Here is a 27,309-nt window from a genome sequence, read left to right on the forward strand (position 1 = left end):
AACGCCTACTGGTTCATCACATCTGAAAATTCCACACAAGAATAAAAGAACATCTTTACTGTAAATTAACCAGTCACGACAAGGCCCAATACTATCATGATATTTATAATAAAATGAACAAGAAGAACAAATACAGTGGATGCCAAGGTCTCAGTGTTCTCTTGCTCCCTAATTGCCATTATTTTCTCTCTGTCATTTTTCATGTTCTGGCTGAGTTGGTCACTTTCATTCTTGGCTACTGGTCCACTGGTAGTAGACAGCTTGATCCGGAGACTGATAAAGCCCATTAGGAACATCTTTCCTGCTCTAAAAGTGAAGCAAAACAAACCACTGGTAACAAATCCCTGTTTCATCAAGGAATTTCTGATCTCCCTGCAAAAACAAGGACACATTTAAGATAGAGAACAGACTTTAAAGAAAGTGCTCTCTAATGATGCATGGAGGGTCCCAAAAACAGACCTCGATGGATATGACAAAAAAATTAAGAATCTGAAAAAAATGTGACATTCTGCCAAACACACCTACAACATCATGCTGGTACTGTCAGATATGCCACATCCCTGAGATCTAATGCGATTGGAAGAAAACGCAACTCAAGAAAGAGTGTCCAATGCCTAGAGGTCTCGTTCCTAAAGACAATGTACATCTACAGGACTCCCATACCGGTCAAGTTCACTTTGGCCTGGGAAGATCATGCATAATCCTTTGAGGTACTACTCAAAGTACCAGGTAGCCAGGAGAAACCTGCAATAATCTCAGGTGACCACCTTCAGGATTCCAGCTTCACCCAATTGGCTTGTCATTGAAAAACATGCTAAAAAACACAATAGGAAACAAACAGCAAGGAATGAGGTGATAATATAGACTTGTTGATTTTTGCATCTGGAAGCAAAGACAGACGTCCTCGAGCCATGCAACTGAAGTGGTGCATAAAGTCTCACTCACATACCAGCCTCAAACTACTGGAGTGAATCTCTGCGGCCAGGCACAAAAAGGAAGAGGTAGGTCACAGGGTGCAGTAATTACAAGCAAATCCAAGCTTTCTCCCACCGTTTATCCCCTCCCCCACCCCAACCTCGATCCCCAGACCTCATCTGATTGGCAGACGCACCGGCTGCCTTCCTTTGCACAGCCAGAAAATGTCTGCCGCTCGTTGGAGCTGCTCTTGCAACAAAGGAGGTCGTGTGGCTTTCTGTTCCTCTCTTTCACCACAAGGGGAGCTACTTCATAATAAGAGTCCCCCTTTTCCCTGACCAAACCAGGCAAGATCTGCCCCACTGACACTACAAAGTCCCCATCACACCTTATCAAATCAGACCAGCAGATTATGGTTAAACTCCGAGGTCTGCCACATTGAGACGTTCTGTCTTGCCAGCATTCAGTCTGCATCTCTGATGCAGTCATACCTTGGTGATTGCAAAATGTCTTTCGTTTCGAGTGTACTCTTATTTAAAAGCAATGAACTGTAAGCAAATCCTTGGTCTAGAGCTGTTTCCCAACTATTTTTGCCTTTTGTGCCTCAACTACCCCATCAAGTACCCCTCCATCCACAGTAACAGCACATTTATTCATGAACGAAATCCAGATTAACAAGTCATTTGCAGTCTTTGTAAAGTGGCATGTAATTAGCACAAAAATTCAATTTATACAAGAGAAACACACAGTCATTAGTACAATCTTTAATGAGAAGACAGTAAAGAAATCTGCTTCCTTCTGAAGTCTTTATATATATGATTGTCTACGAGTGTCTTCTTACTTAATTGCTTTGTTTAATCAGAAACAAATCAGAAGACAAATCATATTAATTCAAATCAATTGACAGGACAGTCATAATGTTTGTATTTGAATTGATAACATCTGGTTTTAGGTTTTATACAACAAAGCTGAAACCTTTAAGGTGCCCCCTTCTACCCCGGTTGGGAATCATTGGTCTAGATTTCTTCAGAAATTAATTTAGAGCATTTTCCTTATCTTAGAAAAACATTCTTGAGGCATAAAGGGAACAGCTGAACTGACAAATTTCCTCTTAAAACATGACAGGGTCTCAGATAAAGAAACAGTTGCACAAGATAATACCCAAATTTGAGCTAAAGACCTCTAGTTATAAAGGCTGCTGGTTTAAAATATCTAACAATAGCCAGTACCAACATTAAGAGTTCATCACATACGAACTGACACAGTGCTGTCTAGTGAGCAGCAATGGTCGAATAACAACAAAACACTAGCTAATTAGCTAGGTTGACTAATCCAATTTTTTTCTTTTTAGTTTACATATTAAATTAGCATGGTATTCATTAGATGCAATACAGTTTAAAAGGTAAAAGATCCCGCTTGTAAAACAGAGTATCAGAGTACAGCAATTAATATAGTCTCAATCACTCAATCAACCTCTGTAATTTTATGACTCAAACACTGTATTTTGCCAGACAGCTGAAACAAATGCATTCAGTATAGTTTCAAGACAGAGGACCCTAGTCTGTGCACTAGCTTCAGATGTTAAAGGGAACTTAAGAGCACACCAAGTTCCCTACTACTTCCAAAACTAAAACCAAAACGAACAACCATTTTCCATTCACAGACTCTCCCAAAATCATGTCAAGACCTTTTATGTTATCAATATACTGTCAACCATCACCTTGAGTATTAACTCCAGTGATCTTTTCGTCGGCAAAACAGTTTCCAAGAAGACCAGCTGAACTGGATCCCAGATATCAGCTTCCACATTCCTCTTTTTGAGAGAAAAGCATTTGACTGCGAATATCCAGTTGTTTCCCTTGATCTCCCCCTACAGGCTAAACAGGGAACATGCTCAGCAGAGGAAGAGGAGGGAAGGGCCTCCTGCTCCCTTCCACCATGTTGTAACCACAGTGTTTACTGATACGACGAGCCAGACAGGGAATGCTTTCCACTGGATATGGCATACTGGATTGGGATTTGGGTGGATAGGAGACCAACATCTATCTACGCCCAGCAACACATCTAGGGTTTATATCAAGAATTGAGACGTAATTAATTATTAAGTTCTGAATTGATATCAAATAATATTTTATATATTCTATATTCTGCTGCTACAAAATTATACACACGCATATAAGACTATATCGGGGTTCATAAGAAAACACAACCTGTCTGAACATTGTCTGGATATCACCCACTTTAACTTCATGATGTCAGTTTTTTTTTTTTTTCTCATAAATAAATACCTGCTACAATACAGAAAACTAAATCAGCTTAACGTTCTATCAAAAGCTAGCTGGGTTATATTTTTCCCACTAATGACCTATTTCAGTGTCCATGGAGAGCGCAAACGCAGCATTACTTTTCAACTCTCCAGCAATAAACAGATTTTTCCATTCCACATGCATACAATCAGCTTCTCTGGTATCTGCTAGAATTAACCAGCTGCCCAGTGGGATTTTTAAGACTTGACTTGAATAATCTGAGCTGTAGATTCAGGAGGTAAATGCGACGGAGGTTTGTCTCATGCCATTTGGCAGCAGAGATTAGAGTGCAAACAACAAAACCCCATAAGGTTTTTGTTGGCCTAACCTTCCTAATAGCTTCAACACAAGCCGCAAGTCGAGAACGCAATGTCTTAATGAGGACGTATGAAATATGAGAGCGCTAAAAATGATTCACACCTTCATTTCAGTTTAATATCCAGTTACGTGTGCAGCCAAACGTCAGAGCCGAAGCCACAGTACCGTGTGTCAGCTGCGGCTGTGACTCACGCATGAATGGCAATCAATGAAGAAACCAAAATATGAGCCAAGGCACAGGACAATGTGACCAATCCATTGAAAAAGCAACAAATTAGGACTGAAACAAGTCTGATACACAAAAACTAGAAAGGATTATCATCGCAAAATGAATCCAAAATGAATGCAGCACAAAACAAATTGAAAATCAACATGACTTTATACCATTGCGTTTAGTCAGTTCACATTTGGAGACATAAAAAGAACAAGAAATAAGATTGGGTAAAAACAACAGGCCTCGTTCTTTAGGTCTTGCAGCAAAGACTAGCCACTAAACTGTGTCATCAGTCTTGTCACAGAACCTGTTTCTTGTTAAAGCCTCTGTGCAACTGGTCTATTTCAAATGCTTCTCTCAGGAAACATACAAAAAGCAAGTTTTCCAAAGTACTCCACAAATTGGCAGCCTAGGATCTCTTAACAGGTCTGGGCCTGCAAACTTTGTTCTTCCTGAACAATTTGTCTATGTTCGCATACTACTCTTACCATTTCTGTAGGATGTAGTATGCATACTGTGCACATTATGCATGAAATACCCAAATTAGCAAAATGTACAAATTATGCATCAGAGCACACAAAGAGAAATACTGCATCCCACAATGCAATGCCCCTACAATCGACTTGACCTGCCAACCCATTTCCAGTGTAACAGATGAACCAGAAGTAACATCAGCCATTTCCAACACCAATATTTAATCTGACTGCCAAAAGTTTAAACATTTTTAGATTTAAATTCAAAGTAACCATATTTAATGTTATTTAATGTCGCCATGAAACAGAAAATGTGGATCGTCCGTTCTTGTGTGAAACGGCTTCACATACAAGAAAAATGTAGGGCAGGACTTGATTCTGTCCATCTAGAAAAGATTGGATTGTTCACATCATTGGACCGGTGAAGAGATGTTGCGAGTGAACGTTAAAAAAAAAAAATAATAATACGATTTTTTTTTTTTTAAATAATAATGATGTGCACAGAAATATCATTTATAATAAAGCAACACTGCATAAAAAAAGGAATTGAAAATGTATACAAAAATAAAATAGTATGCAGTACACTTTGGGACGTCTCCACTCTTTAGAGGCATCTAAAATCATTCAGATCCAGACCAATGAAGATGACAAAACAAGCAGAATGAAGAAATACAAACTAAAGAAAGCTACAGAACGTCAAAAGAGATGATTCAAAATGAGATGCGAGCACATAAAACTGAACCACCACTTGTTTGCTTGCCCAGTATTGAGAAACCACTCCTCTTCTCTTGCTTTACATTACTCTAAAGATCAGTGCCAACAGAAGAAACAACCATCTGACCACAGACGCTATTAATCCCCTGTTTTTTCTCCCAAGACTTCAAACGTTGACTCAGAACTCTGTGAAGGAAGGAAAAGCCACTGTTGAGGGCTTCAAGCTCAAACGGATTTGAGACACTGCACACTCTTGTTTCAGCTGAGAGGGCCGTTGACTACAGCACTGGCTCACAGCTTAAGAGGAAGACTGGGTGCCATATTTCAGTCATTTCTCAGAGCGTTTCTCTCCTCTGAACATCAATGGACTGAAAGTGAATGGTGAGATGAGTAAGTGATGGCAAAACACAAGGTATCAAGATGATGAATCTCAAACGATGCACATTCAGAACCAGCATGATGAAGAACCCAAGCATTGAATCACCAAAGGTGTTCCTCCATTGGTTTCATACCTGCTTTCACAACGATGGCCTCCGTTGAGGGAGAAAGAGCTTCGAGCTGACTGCTCCTCTTTTCTCTTCTCCTCCCGCATGCAAGCATTCAACCGGCTTGTTGATCATGTGACCTAGAGGCTCCCTCTGTCGGTTGAGCTAGCTTAAGCTCACACTGAGCATGCTCAGTCAGTTCAAATTTCAATTTTTTTTCTCTCCTGAGAGCAGGGCAACAACGATTTCAGGCAGCCATTTCATTGCTGGAAAGGACCAGGAAAGGTATGGTGACGCCATAGAAACACGAATCTCTGCTGTCTACCACAGGAACCAGGAGTAAGACTGTGTTATCCTTAATCTGTTGTCATCTCTCAAGAGGTCTTTATCTCCACTTAGCCCCTTAGTAGGGCACGGATGTCACAAGAGACACAAGGCCCAGAGAAGCCAGTGGCAAAAACATTTCTTAATGCTGGTATAAATCAAATCTGTCTGAAAACAAGCTGTTTGGTACACTTGTATTTCAATCAGATGCAGAAATCAACATGCTGCTTTATAAACGGGCTGGTGGTCAAGCATGTAATTGCTAGCAAGGGCTAATGAAAAACACTGAAGATATAGTCTTTGCGAATCAGCTTCAATTTCCCTGGAACCAAAACTGAAATTATTCAGCACTTTTATCAAGGGCTGTCTACTGAAGTCTATGAAGGTAAAGGAATAGCATGCTTTAGGAATAGCATATTTAACAGATACACAGATATAGTTTCAACTACACAATCTGGTATATTTCAACAAGCCGTAAATACTAAACATGAGGAAACATACTAGCGCAAGACAATTCATTTTGCTCTTTACAATGAAAAGGTTCTTTAAAATATTCTATTAAAACAAATAAAAAAGCAACTAAATTCCATGCCTTTTAGCTTTTAGGCCATTGATATGCTAGTGTATTTCTAGGCTTTCACACAGTTTTGTAGTTTTGCAGGGAAGACCAGCCAAAACCATATTAAATGACTCATCCTGCACTGCACTGATTTTTGTCCAATCAAATGATCTAGAATGAGAATGCCCTGCCCCCTAAAACCACCTGAAACTAACAAGTAGCAAATCATGATTAACGGATTACACAACTTAAGCCTATTGGTTATTTAAATTTTTTTTTTAAAAAATTATTGTTTAAATGGTAAATACACTATCATTCAAAAATTAAATTAAGCGAGCGAGCCGTAGTTACGTATTCAAAATGTATTAATGTCTTCAAGCCATGCAATGGATTAGGTAGGCTAGCTGTTTATTTCGAAACATAATCAAGGGTCCAAAAAACGATCAAACAAGTGATTTTACTGAACATAAGAACTACTTAAGTTATAGAAGTACATAGAATAAACAACAATTAATAATATCCTGGTTGAGTGATGATCTTCCAGCCCTGTTTCAGCTGTGAGCTCCTATTCTATGGAGCATGGTAAATTAAGACCTGGCAATCTGCAACCAAACCAATCCAAGCGCACTCCAGCTGTAAAAGTGTCCGGCCCACCACATCCAAGATCCAGTTTCCATTGGTTAAACTTTCGAAAGAAGTTGGAAATCACTGCATCAAAATCGCGACACGATAAGATCCCTAAAGTCCTATAGCTTTAGCCAAGCAGCATGTCATGTCACTCTGTGATCTTCGTATTGTCTTATGTTTTGTTTGGGCTCGTTCCAGACCACCTGCTCTACGTGATCTACTATAGTTTGCTAATGTTTTGCGAAGTTACAAACTGCTAGTTGAAACCTTAAGTCTGTCTGTTATGTATGATGATTTTACAGATTATACAGTTACTTTTTCACTCTATGAAAATAGAGCACTTCTAATATGTCAGCAAATTTAAAAGCACTTGTTAAGTGATGGCCATATTCCCTAGATTCACTATATAGCAAAGCTTCTAAGCTTTAAATAACACTTATTTTGTGTTGGTTAAGCAAGTGGTTGTTAAAAAACATTGGGATTTGGATTTAAAGGTCCCGTTCTTCGTGATCCCATGTTACTAACCTCCGCCCACAGGAATACACAAAAAAAGGGGGCGTGGTCTTGTTGCATTCCCACGGAGAAGAGCAAGAGTTGCGTTTGTAGAGTGTGTTTGTCGCCATGTCATCAAAACGGTGTTATTTTCATCCCACGGTCCAATCACCTTTGTTTGGCCTTCCCAGGGACGCTATACTTAGAGATCAATGGTTACAATTTATGTTTAACTCGATTCCCGAAAATTATAACTGTGGTATCCTTACTGCAATAGTTAATGTTGGACTGCAGTGCACATAATGGCCACAAGAGGGGACTATGTTTATGTATATGGCTGTTTTCCGTATGAGGTACTCTTCTGAGTGAGTGCTAACGTTGTACATTTTCTGTCGCTGCTTGTGGAGATTAAAGAGTTCAGTCTCTCGGGAATTACTGTCTTTTGTGTTCATTCGGCACAACACCACAATAATCCACATGTAAAACTATGTGCAACACACATTATGGTAAGAGGCGTGACCTTTCCGGGCAAGGAGTGCTAAGCTGCTGTCGAATCACAACACAGGAACCGCTGGCACAATCAGAACTCGTTACGTATTTCTGAAGGAGGGACTTCATAGAACAAGGAAGTCATCAGCCCGTTTTTATGACAGTGGTATACAGCGGTATACAGATAAGTAAATTATGTGAAAAATACTGTGTTTTTTTTACACACGAAACATGAACACGTTATATTGCACACTATAAACGAAATCAAAGCTTAAAAAAAAACACGAAAAACTGGACCTTTAAGAGGTTAAAGTTAACGATTAATTGATTGTTAATTTAAAATGACAATCGAATTTGGGAATTTATGTAAATTGACATTCCTATTTTGAATGGTAGCATATTTAAACACACAAAAAAAATGTTTAAATATGTATGGTCATGGAGTGTCTCATCAGGAAGTAGACAGTAATACTGTTTTATTTTCCTCCAACATTGCCAGGAACCATGTAGTAATGTTCTTGCAAATGGTAAAAAAAACCAACAGCTTTTCACAACCCCATTTTTTATGACACAAATCTACACTATATCTCCATTTTTCAAAGCTATACAAAGCAGGAGGACCTATTCGGTTCATAAATTTTAGCCCTGTAGGCTATACATTGCTCTCTGAAAGAAATCTAGTGCCCTCATACTATACCTAAGATTTCAGTATTGGTTACACAGCTGTTCCATAGCTTTAAATTCTTCCACAGTTCTAATACATTTTTCCTAGAAAGATGCAATATATGGTAATGACTACATTCTATATGAGGAGTATGAATTGCTTTGCATGATAGTGAAACCTTTGCAGCAATGAAATAGATCTTAACAAGAACGAAAGTTCATGAAATTCCTTTTGATTTTGTAAGAAGCATTTCCAAACACGCTTCACAGCTTCGTCTTGCAACCTTGGCAGGGGCAAGAAAAGTCTCTTGATTGTCATACTGCCAAATAACTGACACCACCACAGATCTGAGCTTCACAACTGAAGCCTGCATGCTAGGAGTTTCACTGCCATTTTGTAGTCACCTCATACCACTGACACTGAGAGTCCGCTTTCCCAGAAGCCATGTTTATCATACTGAGAGGGCCCTGAAGATCTTTTCCACTAATAAACAATGTAGTTTCATATGTTTCAGTTGGATTTTCTATGCTTTCCTGGTTTTCTACAGCACAATGATGGAAAAGAATGAAGTAAGGAGGGAGATATACAAACAAAGAGAAAAGAGAGCGACAGTTTGGCTATTTATCGTGGCCTATTTGGATGGCCTATTCATTCCTTGCATTTATAATATCTATACACACACACACACACACACACACACATTCACACTCACACTTACACACACACAAAGTTGTGTTTTGAGAAAATGAATCCAGATGGCTTCAGGCATGCAAAAGAGCTTCTTACAAATGCAGAGGGATCCTAGAATCTACCTCAATGGAATCTACACCAGGACCGGTCAGCGAAACAAAGCTCATTGCCAGCAAGAGAAACAGCAGACTATGTTTTGCACTGCTGATTATAGGCGGCCGACATCACTCGGGTATCAAGAAAAGCATCAAGAATTGCCTGCATAATTGGCTCGATTTGCTTGGCTGCTCAAGTTTATCCCACTTTCAAGTTCTTCTTTCCTGCCACTGAAGACAAATGCAAAAACATTGTAGTAAACCATCTAATAATGCCAATAATGTCCTTGTCTTAGACTTGACTGGAGCTTGAGAGGCTACAGTTTTTCCTAATGGTTGATGACTTGGCAAGTGATTTTTAAAGAGATCTAAGACATCAAGATAATTTGTGGGTATTCTTGTCAAGCTGATGAAGACACATGGTACGCAGCTTGAATACAGTTTTGGTGTACAGCTACACCTGAAAAAAAAAAATCCATGCAGGAAAAATCCTCTGCTTTCAGATTTGGGGTGAGCGCAGGATGAAGTCTCAGAACAAGTTCCTGCCCAACTTCAAACAGGCCTGCTCTTCAGATGCTGGAACATGAGCTTAATCAGTTAATCAGAAAGATGACATGTAAATCAGATGATATCCAAAATCAGAAGAAACACTCATTTCCATGCTCCAAAACAACAGAATTTTAGAGAACCGTTTAGAGTCCATTCCTTTCAAAAAACCAACAGCAAACCAGTTGGGAGCAGCAGCTATCTGGCAACGCTTGTTCCACTGACCACAAAAGCAAAAATGAAGATGGAAATAATCCTGCTTCATCAGAGGGCAAACCCTCCAGCAACAAGGTTGTACCTGCCTTAAGCAGTGGTCTTCATTCATGGGGGAGGTGTAAACAAATTTACACTCTCCAAACGACTAGCTATCTTCCCACACATGCACCGTCCCTGAGCACAGGTCACATGACCAGCTCTCTGTATAAAGCTCTGACATGGCCCACACTGAGCATGCTCAGATTGAGCTCTACTGTTCTTCATGAAGAAGGAAGAGCAGAAAAAAACAACACTGCAGCCATTTCATGGAACGGCATCTAGCTACAATCAATGGGCTCTTTGGTGTCTTTAACCCTGTTACTGTTGCTCAATCTTTTACTCTTATGATACTTTGAAGGTTTAATGAGAAGCAATACATAACAGCACTTTTTGAATAAGCATATATATCAATGTTTCATTTGGGTTTGAAATGTCAAAAAATATGCATTTACACATGAATTATTACGTGTCAAACTTTGTTTCCTCCAATATGAAAAAGAAAATGACAATCTTAAACAATGTGGTTTGGCTTCTAAGCCAAAAAACTCCTTGAGCTGATTTTAAACCTGTTACATAAAAATGCAAATCCTTTGTCTCTTAAAATGGGTTTTACATCTCTAACATTCATTTTCTATAATAAATATTTATCTGCTTTGAAATGTAATGTCAACAGGAATTATAAATCAAAGATCAATAAAATGTACACAAACTGGAAATGATTGTTTGATTACGAAAACCACTCGAAAGAATCAGGCTAGATTTTTTTTTTTTTTTTTACATGGTAAAATGAGGTTTAAACCTCGTCTAATGTAGTTCCCTTTGATTTCTGCAAAGCAAGTGGCACGAGTAGATCCACAAAATAAAATATGAAGCCTTAAAGCTGCAGTAATCTAAAATAAATCTCATTAATATGCAGAGACAACTATACGTAAACCATGAGAAGGTTAAATTCAGTTTGTCAATATACAATATAATAAACAGCTAATAAAAGGAAAAAAAAAAAGGATTTTCAGTTTTGGTCAAAGTTGTTTTCAAGAATAAACCGCATTTCTCCCATGATGCGTTTTGACTGTCAGTGTCTATTTCATGCACACAACTAGATGCATGATTAATCATTAAAAGATCACAATCTCAATTCAGACACCTACGCAATCTTATTCCTAAATGACAACGATTCTCCTGTGTCTATTAAACCTTTGAAAAAAATCACATCGGAACATTCAGATCTGCGTTGGCGCTGTCGCTGAGCCAGAGAGAGCAGTTGTCATGTATAAGTATGAAACAGCTTCACAAACAGTTTTCAACCACACAGTATCGTTATTTCTGCATTACAAATATTCTATATAGTATCTTAGAAGTACTGGGATAAAAGATAAAATAAACACTGATGTCTATGGAAGTGATCAAAATAGAGTAAATCACCTTTTGAAAGTAACTTTGCGCTTCAAATAAAGATTTCAATTACATTGTTATTACACCAGTAGGTGGCGACAAGTGACTGTTAGAAAAATGTACACACCCCGTCCGGTTGAAAACAGCAGTCCACGTGCCAAACGTGTCTTTCCGCACTCACAGCCAAAAGAGTATACTTTGAAAGGCTTGTGCGCTCAACTGTGAAAATGAAGTATACCCAGGCCTTATGCCGGTGAAATGGCAATCTGCTTGCCGCAATTAAGAGGCAGCGTCACGTGTTCCACAACAACGCTGAGCTGATTTGCCTGCCTATTAATCGGCCTAATTTGCAGCACAATCGCCCGATGCCGATTATTTAAAAATTGCCCCCAAAAAAATCGGCCCGATTAATTGACCGACAGATCAATCAGTCAACCTCTAACTGAAACTTTTTTTTTTATTTTCCCAGCTAAATGAAAACTTTAATTTCGATTTCAGTGTTTTAATAAAAAAAAACTCATTTCAGTGCATTGTCTCAACTATACTCAACATGGCTATACCTGCTTAAACAATTTAGGCCAATCAGCTTTTCCAACCCACAGTTGACAGGAAACCTATTACACACATTTTTGCACACTTGTAAATATATATTAGAGCTGGGCGGTATGACGATATATATGGTGGCTTCGATGATATAAAATGTCTATCGTTAGAGATTTTGTAATATCTTTTATTTTGCAGTATGTAAATATATCCACGTAGCAGATAAGAAGTGGAACATTCGTGATGTTAAAAAGAGTTAAGTGCAACAAATCATAAAAAAAGATCTTAATGCTGTACTCACACTAACTGACATACCCAAAAGATGCCTCTCTCAGACAGGATGTGATCCTGAGTTTAGTTCTCTTCAGCAATGTATTGCATTCGAATGGTCCAATACACACACAATTGTCAAAATGCTCAATGTGTGGAGTATTTATGTAAACACTGTTAGGTCTAAAGTGAACATAAACATTTGAGTGAAAACCAGATGTGTATCAGTATATTCGGTCTGTGCATTTGCTCTTAAAGAGACAGCAGCCTAATAAACCTGCTGCCGTCTATGTCATTAAGGTTAATTAAACAACAAAAGACAAAAAGAACACTTAGGCCGTGTGTCCACCAGAGCGTTTTTAGCCAGCTGAAAACGCTAGGCGCTCTGCTTAAAACGCCCGTCTATGAGCGCTTGAGAGCGCTTCTGCAGCGTAGCGTTTTTTTACGTTGAGACGCTTTGTTGCTATGATACGGAATAATATGTTACTTATAACTGATTTTGCAGGTAATTTGTTTCAGGCTAAAAATGTTCACACAATGTGGAATTACTTGCTATGTATGTTCGGAGACCAGCAATATTAATTTCTCATCCATTTTGTTTCTGTCGCTGTACAGCAAGATTGTGACAGTTGGTCGGAGTTGTATTTGTCCCGCCCCTCCTCCACTCTGATTGGATGGCTGGCTAAAAAGTGACAGTGATGAGCGCAGCGTTTTACTCAAAGTTGAACATTCTTCAACTCGAGGCGACCAGTAAAAACGCCCAGCTCTCAGCGCTTGAGCGTGAAAAAGACGCTCAGCGCCTCGTTACGCTCTCGGCGTTTAAAAAACGCGGCGCTCCCATTGAAAACAATTGAAAAAATACGCTAGCAGCTGGAAAAAACGCTTAGGTGGACACACGGCCTTAGAACTGCTATTGACTGAGTAACTTTAGTAACTTTAGTTTAAGGATTTATACAAGGAAGACTATGAACTTTATTTTATATTTGATTACTTTATTCAGTTTCTGGAGGTAGTATTTTTCACCTGAGTTTCTGACTAAACTAAAACAATTCAAATGACTAAAATATGACTAAAGCTAAATCAAAACTTAACTTAGCTGTCAAAAATAACACTGCCAGCAGGGGAATTTGCTTTAGAATTATGAAAAAATAACTAGCCTCAATTTTTATTTGTTCAGAATAAGGTTGGGTGATATAACCAAACTCTGATAGCAATTTCTTATACCAACAATGACCAAAATTACAAACAACAGGACAAATACAATTTAACAAAAAATGTGAATTACATTTTTAGGTACAATAGGTTTATTTAACAGAAACGAAATAATAAAATGTAAAAACAAAATACTGCAGTCTACACCATATGAATTAAAAATAAATAGTTATTAAAGCTACAAAAGTTATACAGTCAGGAGCAGTAAGTTATTTTCTACTTTGTTTTGTTTGATTAACATTAACCACACAGAGAGCAGCAGGTTTATTAGGCTGCTGTCACTGAAAGTCAGTGTAGGAGATTTGTTCCAGAAACATTTTTTTGTTATGCTGGTTAAAAGTCTCTTCACATCCTGATAGCAATCACTACGTTAAGTGGTCTAAATGTATTTATATGTATATATATTTATATATATACATATATTGACTGTGTAAGGCGTAGGACCATAAAATATCCAGTGGGACCGAATGCAATAATACAATGTCCTACCTGATTGTCAGCATATGTATTTTAAAAACTACAAGCTTGTGTGTCCACACCATAACTACTATAATTAGGAAGAACCATCTCCCAATGATGTTATGCACGGAGCGGTTCATGGCATGAACTTATGTGTTTAAATGGCAGCACTATCAACTCTGAAATGAACCTGCAGCAGTCAGGTGGTACAGGACAGTGCTCTTTAAAGGGTGGGTAGGTAACACACACAGTTTCTACCAATCTCATGTTAATCTTGAGTACCTGTAGAGTAGTAGTGCATCCTTCATATCTCTGAAAAGTCTTTTAGTTTTATCATATTTATAAAAGATAGATACGCTGTACAGAGTCTTTCTGAAAAAAGCAGAGCTCCTGGAGGCGTGCCTGCCGTGGGCAGAGCTAAAGAGTCACGAGCACGTGCAGCATTTCCGTAGGGATCGTCTGCAAGCTGCAACATCATTATAAATAAAAAGCGAACAAAAACGTATGTGTTGTTTACATTTTACTACATCCACTGTTCCCTTAACACTGGGTTCTTTGGGAAGCTGAAAAGGGTAATCTTTCCCCTCACAACCAAAAACACTCCTTTGGTGACATTGTTGAAAAATCACTCGGCATCCGTAACCCGAACGAAGCGCGTTGATGGGCGTGCACGCTTATCAGGGAGAAGTGCCCATACAAGGAATTCCGCCCTTTAATACATGATAAAGGGCCATACTCGAAAAAAACTCTCCGAAACCGGTCATCAATTATTATATAAAGTAGTGTATTAGGCAAAGAAATACATCGTCATACATCCAACTTGTGTTTTGAAACTTTGGCCATGTTTAGCAGAATGCAGCTTTTTAACAGTGTAAATAATTCAGAATGCATGAAATAGCATTAGACCCCCCTTGCTGTACATGTTCATGTGTTTTGAAGGAGGCATGGCTTTGGAGACACTCTGAAGGGAGGGTGGGATCTTTCAAAGCTAGCTCGCTTTTGCTAGCTTCTCCAAAAAATAACCTACCCTACCTTTAAAGACCGAATGCACAGATTCATTATACTGACACACATCCGGTTTATACCCAACTGTTTACTTTCACTTGAGACATAAGCAATTGTTTTTACATAAAAACTCCATGTGATAGGCATTTTGGCATAATTGTGTTTGTATTCGACAATTCAAGCGCAACAAGACGTGAAAAAGATAATTAGCAATTTCATGCTGAGAGACACAGCTTTCTATACAAGTCAGTGCGAGCACTGCATTGAGTTCTTTTTCATGATCTTTCATTGCTCTTAATGACTCTTTTTAACATCAAGCACATCCCGCACTTTGTCTCACTCTAAAATGACCATAGTGCTGTGCTAGGTGTATATATTTACATACCACAATATAGCAAAATCTCTAACGATAGACATTTTATACCATTGCCACGATATATATCATACCGCCCAGTCCTAGTTCAGAAAAAAATGATGTAGCAGAGCAGACACAATTATTCATCACAATGTACATGACTTTAAAATTCCTCAAATGTGCAACTTTTTCCCCACCAATTTTCAGTTCTATGCTCTGCTTATTTATATAGTCAAACAATGGAGATGTTAACAGCCCTAGTGACTAAACTTCCTGCTAAGTTAATGGCCTTGCTGACTGTCATATATCACTGCTGGCAGTTGGTTGGGCGGGACCTTGTGGCATTGGAAGTGGCTAGTGAGCTCCTACTCAATCCAGAAGAACTCAATCAATAAAATGAGGTACTGTTATTGTTGTATCATATATTTTTGATTTATTCACCACTAAACATAAAATACAAAAATAATTGTGTTTTCTATATGGGTGGATCCTGGCCACAACATGATACCAATGCTGGTGCTTTCAAGTTTGCAACAAACAGATCACATTCCAATCAGGCCAAAGAGTTCAACTTCATTCTCAGTCAGTCACTAAAACAGAAATCCATTCTAGACACTATTGAGCGTAACCCTTTTCGAGAAGTGGCAAAATGAAGTATGGACAGATGGTTCCATTTAAACCATCATTTGCAAGTTTTATTTACATAGATTCAACAAAAGCTTCATCCACATTACATTTGATATGTCTTAGACGACAGCAAAAAACTGCCGACCAGTCAATCAACCATGGGCTTCAAACTTTGCTGACTACAATTTGAGCTAGGTCTTTCTTTAACCAGACTTCCAAACAAGGGCAGTGCCAAAACATTCCTAAATCCATATATTGCAATACTTTTTCCTTTCAATATATCAATACTTTATTTTTTAAATGTGTGCATTCACAAAATGTCCTACAGTTCAATAATGAAGAAGCAGGTCATCTTACTAGGCACAATTATGTAATAAAACTTTACTTAGATGTCCAAAGTACATATTTTGCAGGGTACCATGACTTAAATATTTAATCTTATTAAAAAAATTAATTTGTGTCTCTTATTGAGCTTATAAGCCAATCAAATATAATTCCCACAATTAAATAGCTTACTTAAAGCCATGCATTTTATGTCCACAAATACAGAAGACTGTGACTTACGCACTGAACCGAGCTGAGCTGGACGATGACGTCACTGTTTTCTGCAGAACTGCTTTAAAGATTAAATTAACTAATTTAATAATTGATGATCTTTACAACGGAACTGAATCAATACTGAACTGGCTTCAGCTGAACAATGACACTATTTTCTTTTAGAGCTGCTGTACAGCTAAAATGAACTCTGTTTGCATCATTGAATCATTTTCCTGTTATCACTGTAAAGCTGCTTTGAAACAATCTGTATTGTAGAAAGCGATATATAAATAATGGTGACTTGACTTGTGACTCCTTTAAAGGCATAGTTCACCAAATTAAAATTCTGAGATCATTTGCTCATTTTCATGTCGTTCAAATCCTGTATGACTCTCTGTGTTCTGCAGAACATAAATTAAGATATTTTTGTTGAAATCCGATGGGTCAGTGAGGCCTCCATAGGGAGTAATGACATTTCCTCTTTCAACATCCATAAAGGTGCTAAAAACATATTTAAATCAGTTCATGTGAGTTCAGTGGTTCAATAGTAATATTATAAAGAATACTTTTGGTGTGCCAAAAAAAACTAAATAAGGACTTATATAGTGATGGCCGATTTCAAAACACTGCTACATGAAGCTTCAGAGGATAATGAATCAGCGTGTCGAATCAGTGGATTGGAGCGCCAAAGTCACGTGATTTCAGCAGTTTGGTGGTTTTACACACGATCTGAATCATGATTCGACACAAAAGATTCATAACGCTCCGAAGCTTCATGAAGCAGTGCTTTGAAATCGGCCATCACTATTTAAGTCGTTGTTTTTTTGGCGCACCAAAAATATTTATCATCGCTTTATAATATTAATATTGAACCACTGAGAACTGTACTCACATGAACTGATTGAAATATGTTTTTAGTACATTAATGCATCTTGAGAGAGGAAATGTCATTGATCCCTCTGCAGGCCTCACAGAGCCATCAGATTTCAACAATAATATTTTAATTTGTGTTCTGAAGATGAACAAAGGTCTTATGGATGTGGAACGGCATGAGGGTAAGTAATAAATGACAGAATTTTCATTTTTGGGTGAACTAACCCTTTAATGTCTGCAATGAAAACTCAATGGTGGTGGCTTAAAAACAATACTAACAATATCTGCCTGGAACCTTTTCACTAAAGCATTGCTTAATTTTAAACTTAAATATTCAACACAAGAACACTCCGTTGAGAAATTCTCAATTGCCCCATTTGTTTGATTTGTCAGGCAGAACATTTCTCCAACAAATGCTTGTATAATTTATGTACTTAACCTCAAACCTTCCTACACTAGAAGCTGTTGACAAGGCCCAATCACAGGGCTCCCCCTGTCGGTGAACAAGTGCAGGTTCTCTCCAATAGATAAACATGATAATGTGTTTGATTTCCTCATTGCACTACATATAGTGAGCATTATTTAAAAACCCAAACACTCTCCAGACATCAGCGATAAAACTGCAATACTTCAATATTATCCAATATATTATCCAATATCTGAATAAAACTAAATCATTCCTGAATTTCTATTCGTATGAGTTGGAATGTCATACTATTGGAGAGTTAAAAGAATATCACAAGAACTATAAAAAGAGTCCTAAAAGATTTTTTATTCATTTTAATGCCCTAAAGTTGTATTTTATTCGGCTGCTTATTCTATTAGTATATGAATAATACACATTAGGATCCTTTAGGATAGTGAATATTATCACAGAAATTCCAAATTGATTCGCTTGTAATTTTTAACTAGGGACATAACAGTTTTCCGGTGTCTAAAATCATTTTATATGTAACCAACAACACATGTAATTTCATTTTAACCACACAATACTAATGTTGACAACTGCTTTAGCACCAAGTAGCCTTTAGCTTCAGCTTCCTGCATGAAAGACGCTACAAACTACTGGTACTGCTAAAATATTCCCGAACATAAGGGATACGCTGATGGGTGTTTGGTTGGTGGACGAAGGGATGCGCTTGTGGATATTGTACAATAATATAACAATATGCACTGCCGCTGTATTTACAATAGCAACACAGCAGCATCTGTAGCCGGATAGTGCCCTGGAACCAGCATAACAACAATCACCTTGCCGTATACAAAATGCAAAGGCGAACTGTATTCAGGTTTCCAGGCAACAGCAGCCGCACTGCAAAAGGGGAGGCCGCCTCATTCTTTTCCTTCACAAAGCTTCACGCGCACTCACTCGCACAAAAGCGCCGAGTTTTCACACTGAAACGGACCGTCAGGCGGGCTCTTTGAAAGACTCGTGACAAAACCTGCCCGGGATAGCCGCTCAAAGCTTCAACCGGCTGCTTATATACCTCAAACGGTCTGTCAATCAGTCGTTGAGTCAAGCTGGTAAAAACCGCATGATTACACAGATAAACCAAGTTACAATGTAGAATCGTTGCTCTACACTTACCTCAGTTTTCATTGAAGCCATGGCTCCTCAGCCCGAGACCACGCCCCCTTACGCATACGTCACCAATTTACTTGAAGCTATCATGTGGAGTAGTGAATTACTCATTTCTGAGAATCGGTTCTTTCGAACAGTTTCGAAGAACAAGTTCAAAAACGCCAGGACATAATTACGCCAACTACATGCAAAATTATGCTTTATTTTGGAGTCTCTGTTCATTTATTAAAGGATTAGTTCACTTTCAAATAAAATTTTCCTGATAATTTACTCACCCCCATGTCATCCAAGATGTCCATGTCTTTCTTTCTTCAGTCGAAAAGAAATTAAAATTTTGATGAAAACATTCCAGGATTATTCTCCTTATAGTGGACTTCAATGGCCTCCAAACGGTTGAAAGTGAAAATTACAGTTTCAGTGCAGCTTCAAAGGGCTTTAAACGATACCAGACGAGAAATAAGGGTCTTATCTAGCAAAACGATTGGTCATTTTCGAAACAAATACAACTGTAGATGCTTTATAAACACAAATGATCGGCTTGCACGTGCTTCCGCTTTCCGTAGTCTTCAAAAAGCTTACGTTGTATGTCCTACGCCTTCCCTATTCAACTTACGGAACGAACGCAGTGCCAGTTTAGTTTTTTTCCGTAAGTTGAATAGGGAAGACGTAGGACATATGGCGTAAGCGTTTTGAAGAATACTGAAAGCGGAAGCACGTGCAAAGCGATCATTTGTGTTTATAAAGCATCTACAGTTGTATTTTTTTTTTGAAAATGACCGATCGTTTCGCTAGATAAGACCCTTATTCCTCGTCTGGTATCGTTTAAATCCCTTTGAAGCTGCACTGAAACTGTAATTTTGACCCTCAACTGTTTGGAGGCCTTTGAAGTAGAATTAATGTTCTACTTCAAGCTAAATTTAATATGCATGTTAGTATGCATAAATTAGGTTTGAAAAAGTAAAGCTGTTTTAAAAAAGCTGTAAAAACCCTAGAAAACCAAAACTAGCCAACAGGCCAGCCAAAACCACAAAACTAGAACCATTTCATTTTCTTTTATTATTTTATTTTTTTTATGTGTCGATGAAACTCACCTATTTCTAGTATGTTTCATTTGTAAAACGTCTGTTAAATTTAAAGTATCTTTTTGCCTCAACGGCCAAATTATCCCCCGCTCGGGGAATCCCTGCTGCCATTTTGAAGTGCGTTCCACTTTTCGTGAAGTGGACGAGGTAAGTTTATATGGACATTGATCGATTTTGAGTTTGATTTTGAGGGAGCGAATGGCACCCTAAACACTCACGGCCTTCCTACGAGTCCGCACTTTTGTGACACAACATTGCTTTGACTGTCGGGAAGAAGTCTGAAGTCACCCTTCTGAAGCCTAAAATTGACAAATGTGACACCCTACAGTCTCGTAGACATAACAGACACATGCACGCGGCAGCCAAGTCCACAAGATCGAAAGTGCATAGAAGTGTACCATTTGGGACAGGGCCTACTTTATATGTACACTTCAGGCTGCTCCATATACCACAATGCAACACGATTGTGATGTCACCGCATATCGCGTTTAATTTACCCCACTCTATGATATATATATATATATATATATATATATTTTTTTTTTATATATATTCAAAACAACCCAAACACACACAAAAATTAAATAATAATTATAAACCATCCCGAAATACACCGTGACTCTTATTCTGAAATGTCTGTAGTGATACATATGCATTCTTACAACCAACATACTACCATATAAACATTATGTAGTAAACATTGTCATAATTCATCAATATTAGCTAATCAGCAATCGTTTGGCATAAATGTGCGCTATTTATTGAACGTCTTAAGTCCGCAATCACTTGGAATCTGCTATGGAGTTGATTTATTATTTACATTTTTTCCTTATGAAACTGTTTAATGCAACATTCTATATGTATATACAGTAGGTGTGTTTTTTTTATATATATTTAAAAAATAAATAAATTAATATATAATAGAGTTGTTTGTGGTGGGGTAAATTAAGCGTAATATGCATGACATCACAATCATGTTGCATTGTGGTATATGGAGCAGCCTGTACATATGAAGTAGACCCGCTCTCTCAGTCAAAATCAAGGGAGCAAGTGTCTGTTCATATAAACTTCATGAAGTGGAACGCACTACAAAATGGTGGCAGGGATTCCCCAAGGGGAAGTGCTTAGGGAATTCATGAGTGCATGTCTAAAAGTGGAATGGAACACAGCCCATGTAATCAAGGGCTTAGAACGTTCAAATTCAGCCCATTGCAAAGGTTCCGCCAGTAGTGGGCACTCGTGCAATGACATATATCCGAGTCACCGAGACTGAGGGAATTCAGCTATAGGGAAGGGCATAAAAAAACGAACTGGAACACAGCCCTTATTTGTCAACTCTTCAACAGATTCACTGAAAATATACAGACATTCGGACATTGCTAACCTTTGCTCATAAGGAAAAAATAGTAGGCTTTGAACCTTAAATTTATTTTATTTTTTACCATGTTCACAGGCCAGACCAGAACACAATACCATTTTTCTTATGCATGGAAGAAATTTATTTCAGACCTCCCATATTGTACATTTTTTCATCCACCATCTTCCCTTTCTAAGGCCTACAGAGTGTGTACCATCCATGTAGTCTATACACCAAATGTCCATGTCCTTGTGTGGCTCTGTGATAATGATGGATTGAGATCAGTTTCTATGGCAACAAGAAAGAGGCAGCAGTGCTGGAGGTGTAGCCGGTCGCTTGATCTTTTAACCCCTATTTCCTTCTGTTGCCATCCAGAAAACTGTCCATGACAATCATATTGAAATCCGAGCAAACTATTCTATCAACCCAGCTATTCTGGTTTATAGTCTTCTAGGTCCATCTATTTAGGACTACTGAACTACATAATGTACTACAAAACAAATTGTTTTATAGCCATCACTAATGTGATTTGTGTCACTATTTATTATAATTTAAAATTACTGTTTTGAGGCAATTTTTTCAACCAGGTTTCTCCATCAATTACATTTGATCATGTAGAATCAATTTTGATCAGTTCATATTGAACTGATAAATGAACAAATAAATACATCATGCATTTAAAGGGCCTATATGAAATAATCTATTAATTATTAAAATTAATTAATTTGTATTAAGCACTTTTTTATTGCCAATCTATGAAAAAACTTTAAGGAAACTTAAAAAAGAGACCTTCCCCGACTTCCTAGGTTGTCTATGAAAGATTGTAGACTTTTTGATAAGTGCAGTTAGAATAGTAGAATATGTGGGAGAGCCATGCTATAGTTTGACTATATTGTATTGCAATATAGATGGTAGCTCATCTGAGGGATATATTTAAGATACTTAGGATGCGCTGCCCCTGCATTAGACCCATTATATCAAAGCAGCAGGAAGCAGTGCAGATGTAGCGTCCAGTGGCCAAAGCCTGTCTTCCTACAGAAGCTAAGTGGGCTTGACCCAGGTTGTTACATGGATGGGAGACCTTTGTGGAAAAACTGGATTGTTTTTGGAAGATGCTTCAGTGAGGCCAGCAGGGGGTGCTCACTTCCTGGCTGTATGTCTTTTAAAGTCAGAGTTTAGCGATGGGGCACAAGACTGTAAGAAGGATCATGCTTTAAACTGAGGTCCTGACTTGCTGTGGTCATTAATTTCCACTTTTATTAATAATTTGATAAGTGCAGGAAGCCAAATTGGAGAGAGAAGGCAGATGGGATCCAGAAAAGTCCACGACCCTGAACTCAGGATAGGCACACTGTCCACACAAGCCTCAGCAGCATATGATGACAGATGCTGATGCAGTGACTTAAAAGATGCTGATGCTGATTCTATCCTGTGTGTGGATGGAGTTTAACCATAAAATATGTTGACAGGAAGCAAAATTGGAGAGAGAAGGCAGACTGGATCTGGAAAAGTCTGGACTCGAACTGAAGATTCATGCACAACAGCACCAGATGTCAGCACTCTGTCCACAAGGCTATCAGGAAGTGCAAGTCTCAGTCAGTTTGATAAATATTAGAACCTCATGGTGGGGGTGGGGTCAGAATCCAATGGCAAATATACATCTGTCGAAATATGTTCCCCATGTTGATCCAGTGACTGAAAAGATGCTGATTCTATCCCATGTGTGGATGGAGTTTAACCAGCATCAGTTTAAATGTTCATTTTTTGCCTTTTTGCCATTTATTATGACATGAAATATGTTGACAGGAAGCAAAATTGGAGAGAGAAGGCAGACGGGATCTGGAAAAGTCCACAAGGTAGGACTTGAACTCAGGAGTCCTGGTGTGCAATAGCACCAGATGTCAGCACGCTGTCCACAAGGCTATCGGGAACTGCAAGCCTCAGCCAGTTTGATAAACATTAGAAACTCATGGGGGGGTACGGGTGGCATTGTGACAATGTGTTACTGAGGGCGCTCAGGGTTTGTGGGGAAACGTTAAATAAAAGTAAAACGTTAATCCATTTCTTTGTGATTTGTTGTTATCACAGCCCACAGCAGATGCAATTCGGTCCTGGCTACAAATGGTGACCGCTCCACTGACGTCACATGAAATCCATGAATAACAGGGCCTTGAATCCAGCCTCTTGTATGTTAGGCTACTTGTTCACAAGTGCAAGCACAAGCAATAAGATGCTGGCTGCTCACTTAACAGACACCGGTGTCGCTAAAAACACGTACTTCTACACGTATAGCTCCTTTAATGTTAACGAGTAAATAAGCATGATTAGCATTGAAATTAGAAATTTAAATGAGCAACATCTTGGAGGGTGTGTGGGGGGATGAGAATATGAGTAATTTTATTTCTTTGCTGTACAAGCTTGATTCTGTCACAACTTTACATAGAACACTGATCCACAATCGTGCTACTTTATATCAAAACCTGCTGGAAGATCCAGGGAAAGGAAAGTACCACACAATGATGAAATGAAACTTGATAAAGCTGTTGAACCTTTGGTGTAAAGGAAAAGACAGAACATAGCACATGTAAATAAATAATGAATAAGTGTTTGTCCATGCTGCAAATTGAACATTTTAAGACATGGAGGACTTGTAATCATTTCTTTCACCTGCAGTGCTAAAAAAACTAACCATCTACTATCCATTTTCCTTATGACCCTTTCTAATGTCACACAGGCTTGAGAGGCAAATGAAGACAACAGTAAAAGTGGTGCAGTATTATCTCAAAGTACGTCTTCTTTACAATTACGATGGAACCAGGGATGCATCAGATTCACATTTAAGGCAAAATGTGGTTGAAAATAGAGAACAGGTGTTCAAGTCAGGGTTTCTTCACTGGATTTTGATGATAAACAATAACAATGTTCTTTACATATGTGCAATCACAATGATGCTCACAGTGAATTAAAAAATCTGAATTTATGTTTAGCTGCACTGTTAGAAGTCACAGTGGCCTGCTGGGATACAATCAACAAAGACAAGGTCCCTTGACATGAATATGAACAGGTCATTCTATAAAAGAGGTGCTTTTGCAGTCTGATTAGGCAATTTTTAAAGTACATTTTTATATAATTTTAAACATTCTATGTTATACAATGTTTTACTGTTAATTAATTGCATGTATCCATTTCTAACTTCAAATATCATTTTTACAATATTCACAATAACACACCATCATTACCCCAATTGACCAATTTACCCTACTGACAAATATAACAAAATACAAGATAAAGTGATTAAAAAACTAGTGTCGACTTTTCCTTTAAGAGACTGCATACTGAAAGGATGATAATGTTATAATGAGCTACGGAACAGTTCATTTTTATAATTAATAGGAGGAAATATGATTGTAACACAGTGGTCCCATAACCTTTTTAATATAAGTCATGTCCAATAAATAAAAAAATTTAGAAAATGAGAATAAACACTAACTTTCGTTTCTATATTTTACGTTTTTATCAAAATGTACACAGGCCAGAAAATGGATCCTCATCATGAAAGAAAATGAGAAGTTTTTTTGTTCATTTGTTTAGCAATATACATAATGCATGAGAAGTGTCATCAGCTATTCATTGTTGAAGTAAATGTTTTTATATGCATATGAAGGACTCAAATGGCACCCTTTTTGTAGAATGACCTGAATGATTCTTCTCTGTCAGCACTGTAATGGTAAACACTCAGGGAAAGAGAGAAAAGATAAAGTAACGGTTTAGTTCCTAAAACATATCTTATAATTTTGCAATTTTGCTTCATACAAAATCATTTAGAACATGATAAATGTTTTCCGTTCTGTTCCAATTCTGACTTTCTTTGCTTACTGAATAAAGTACTAAATGTACCACAATACTGAACTAAACATGGAGAATGGGGTGGAAAAAAACATTCACACATACACACACACACACACATATATATACAAATACACATAAAAGTGCCTTTTTGTGCTTCAATTCTTCAGCAGTTCAAGGGTCTGATCAGGTCATAATGAAAAAGTGTTTGCCATATTAAAGGACTGTACACAACAATCCAAGTACAGCCTAAGGCCTCACCGGAAATCCATCACAAATCTCTAATTTGCTCTGGGCTATTTTGAGAAATATCAACGCATAGACCAAACAAGTCCTATACAAAGACATGAACAGTTTGCATCAGATTTCAAATGATGCATATGTGAAACTTCTGAAATCTAACATATTACTAGTACTGATGATAGTCTTTTTTTTCATGAAAAAAAAAGAAAAAAAAAATTAAACTTCAAAAAACGTCTTTTAAAATGGTGGTGAAATGATAAAGCCCAGAAAATAAAAATAGGATTATTTTGCTTTTTTTGCAAGGTAACAAAAACACAAAGTTAGAAGTCCAAAGTGTAAATCTCTGTAAAACCAGTGAAACAAAAATGAACTAGTTCAAAAATTATATGTAATATGTTGTTCCTATAAGCATTCAAGGGACAGTGGCTACCATTTGACCGTGATGGTGATAATGACTTATGTGCCCATGATGGTTGACTACATTGGTATCGCGAAGCTGTATCCACACAGTGTCAGTTTGGTGATGAGTTGGACTTTAAAAAAGTCAGATGAAACATCTGTCAATCCCCATCAATAAATAAAACTTGTTCTATCCAGAGTAACCTTCTCTGTGGCCCAATGTCTTTGTCAAGAGCCATTCCTGCTGGTGCAAGCATGGAGTGCCTTATGATTCATAACGGTCGTCACAAGGAGGAAAGGAGTGTTTATTCCTTCAACGAGATCTGGCAGAATTATGTTTCAGATTTTACAGAGCATATTTTGTGATGAGATATACATAAGGCCAGCCTTGGTTGAATGAAAACGCATTCTCAGTTTAACTTTCACTTCAAAATGTTATAGATGCTGGTATTCATTTCACAAGAACTCTGAGTGCGTCTCATCTAGGGGTTGCTCAAGAGTGCTACATCTTCTTAGGCACTGAAACGTTCTCCCTACACAGTTTCAGGGTTGTTTTCTCCAACATTGAATTTATGTACTGAGGGACTTGACTAAAAATGATGGAAATGATCCTTTATGAGTTTTAAAGAGATTTTGTTCATGGAGGGCCAGGTTTGGGGCCTGGCAGCAAATCCTGTACCGTCCAGCAGGGGGCACCAGATGAATGGCATTATGAAGAAGCGAGACCTCTGAATGGTCTACCTCATGCTGCTGTTGAAGCTTGAGTTGTTGCTACTGCAGCTTTCCTCATATGTGGGAGGCGGCTCTGAAAATTTGAGCGAATAAATAAATTAATAATTCAGAATCAGTTATAGTCACACTGTAAACCTTTTTCATAAATATGCAAGATTTGCTGCTACTGAGCAGTGTTGGGTATAATTCATCACTTAGTAATTAATTACTAATTAATTATTTTTTCTATAATTCAATTACAGTTACTTCTGATGTAATTGAATTAAAGAACAGAACAATTCTGTATAAAACATTAAAATTATTATTTTTTACAGTAATTTTAACACTGCTAATGAGGGTTGCACTGACAAGTCGATTAGTCCTGCCACTATATACTTTGGGCCAGTGTCAACTAGTTTGAATAGTTTCACTTGTGCTTCCTCTAAACATGTAGACAAGTGACAGCTTGTTGCACACTCTTACATATTTGAGGGTTGCAACATTAACCTTAGTTTAAATGTAACCCCATATATAAACTAAATATTAACAGAAGCCTCTGACAAAAAGTAACATTTGGAATAAAATAGCAGAGCGTTTGGATTACAACAACTAGCTCATATTTAGTTTTACTATACATGATGATGCTGAAA

At 37.8% G+C, this 27,309-nt stretch overlaps 2 protein-coding genes across 11 annotated transcripts in view; both read right to left on the reverse strand.

Annotated features, from left to right (window-relative positions):
* Window positions 1–19,072, reverse strand: part of ehmt1b (euchromatic histone-lysine N-methyltransferase 1b) — a 35,638-nt gene extending 16,566 nt beyond the window's left edge. For 7 of the 9 annotated variants that reach the window (XM_067375875.1, XM_067375876.1, XM_067375872.1 and 4 more), the window contains exon 1: window positions 9,299–10,128. In XM_067375875.1, the coding sequence (XP_067231976.1) occupies window positions 9,299–9,349 (51 nt within the window). In that variant the 5' untranslated portion in view covers window positions 9,350–10,128. Of the gene's footprint in view, window positions 1–9,298; window positions 10,129–19,027 lie in introns of those variants that run through there. The other 2 variants (XM_067375874.1, XM_067375870.1) reach the window with 2 other exon arrangements.
* Window positions 19,073–21,618: 2,546 nt separating this feature from the next.
* Window positions 21,619–27,309, reverse strand: part of arrdc1b (arrestin domain containing 1b) — a 47,126-nt gene continuing 41,435 nt past the window's right edge. For both annotated transcript variants that reach the window (XM_067376328.1, XM_067376327.1), the window contains one exon: window positions 21,619–26,753. In XM_067376328.1, coding sequence (XP_067232429.1) covers window positions 26,686–26,753 — 68 coding nt within the window. In that variant the 3' untranslated portion in view covers window positions 21,619–26,685. The remainder of the gene's footprint in view (window positions 26,754–27,309) is intronic.

The sequence above is a fragment of the Chanodichthys erythropterus genome, chromosome 22 (genome assembly GCF_024489055.1).
Source record: "Chanodichthys erythropterus isolate Z2021 chromosome 22, ASM2448905v1, whole genome shotgun sequence".
NCBI classification, from domain to species: domain Eukaryota; kingdom Metazoa; phylum Chordata; class Actinopteri; order Cypriniformes; family Xenocyprididae; genus Chanodichthys; species Chanodichthys erythropterus.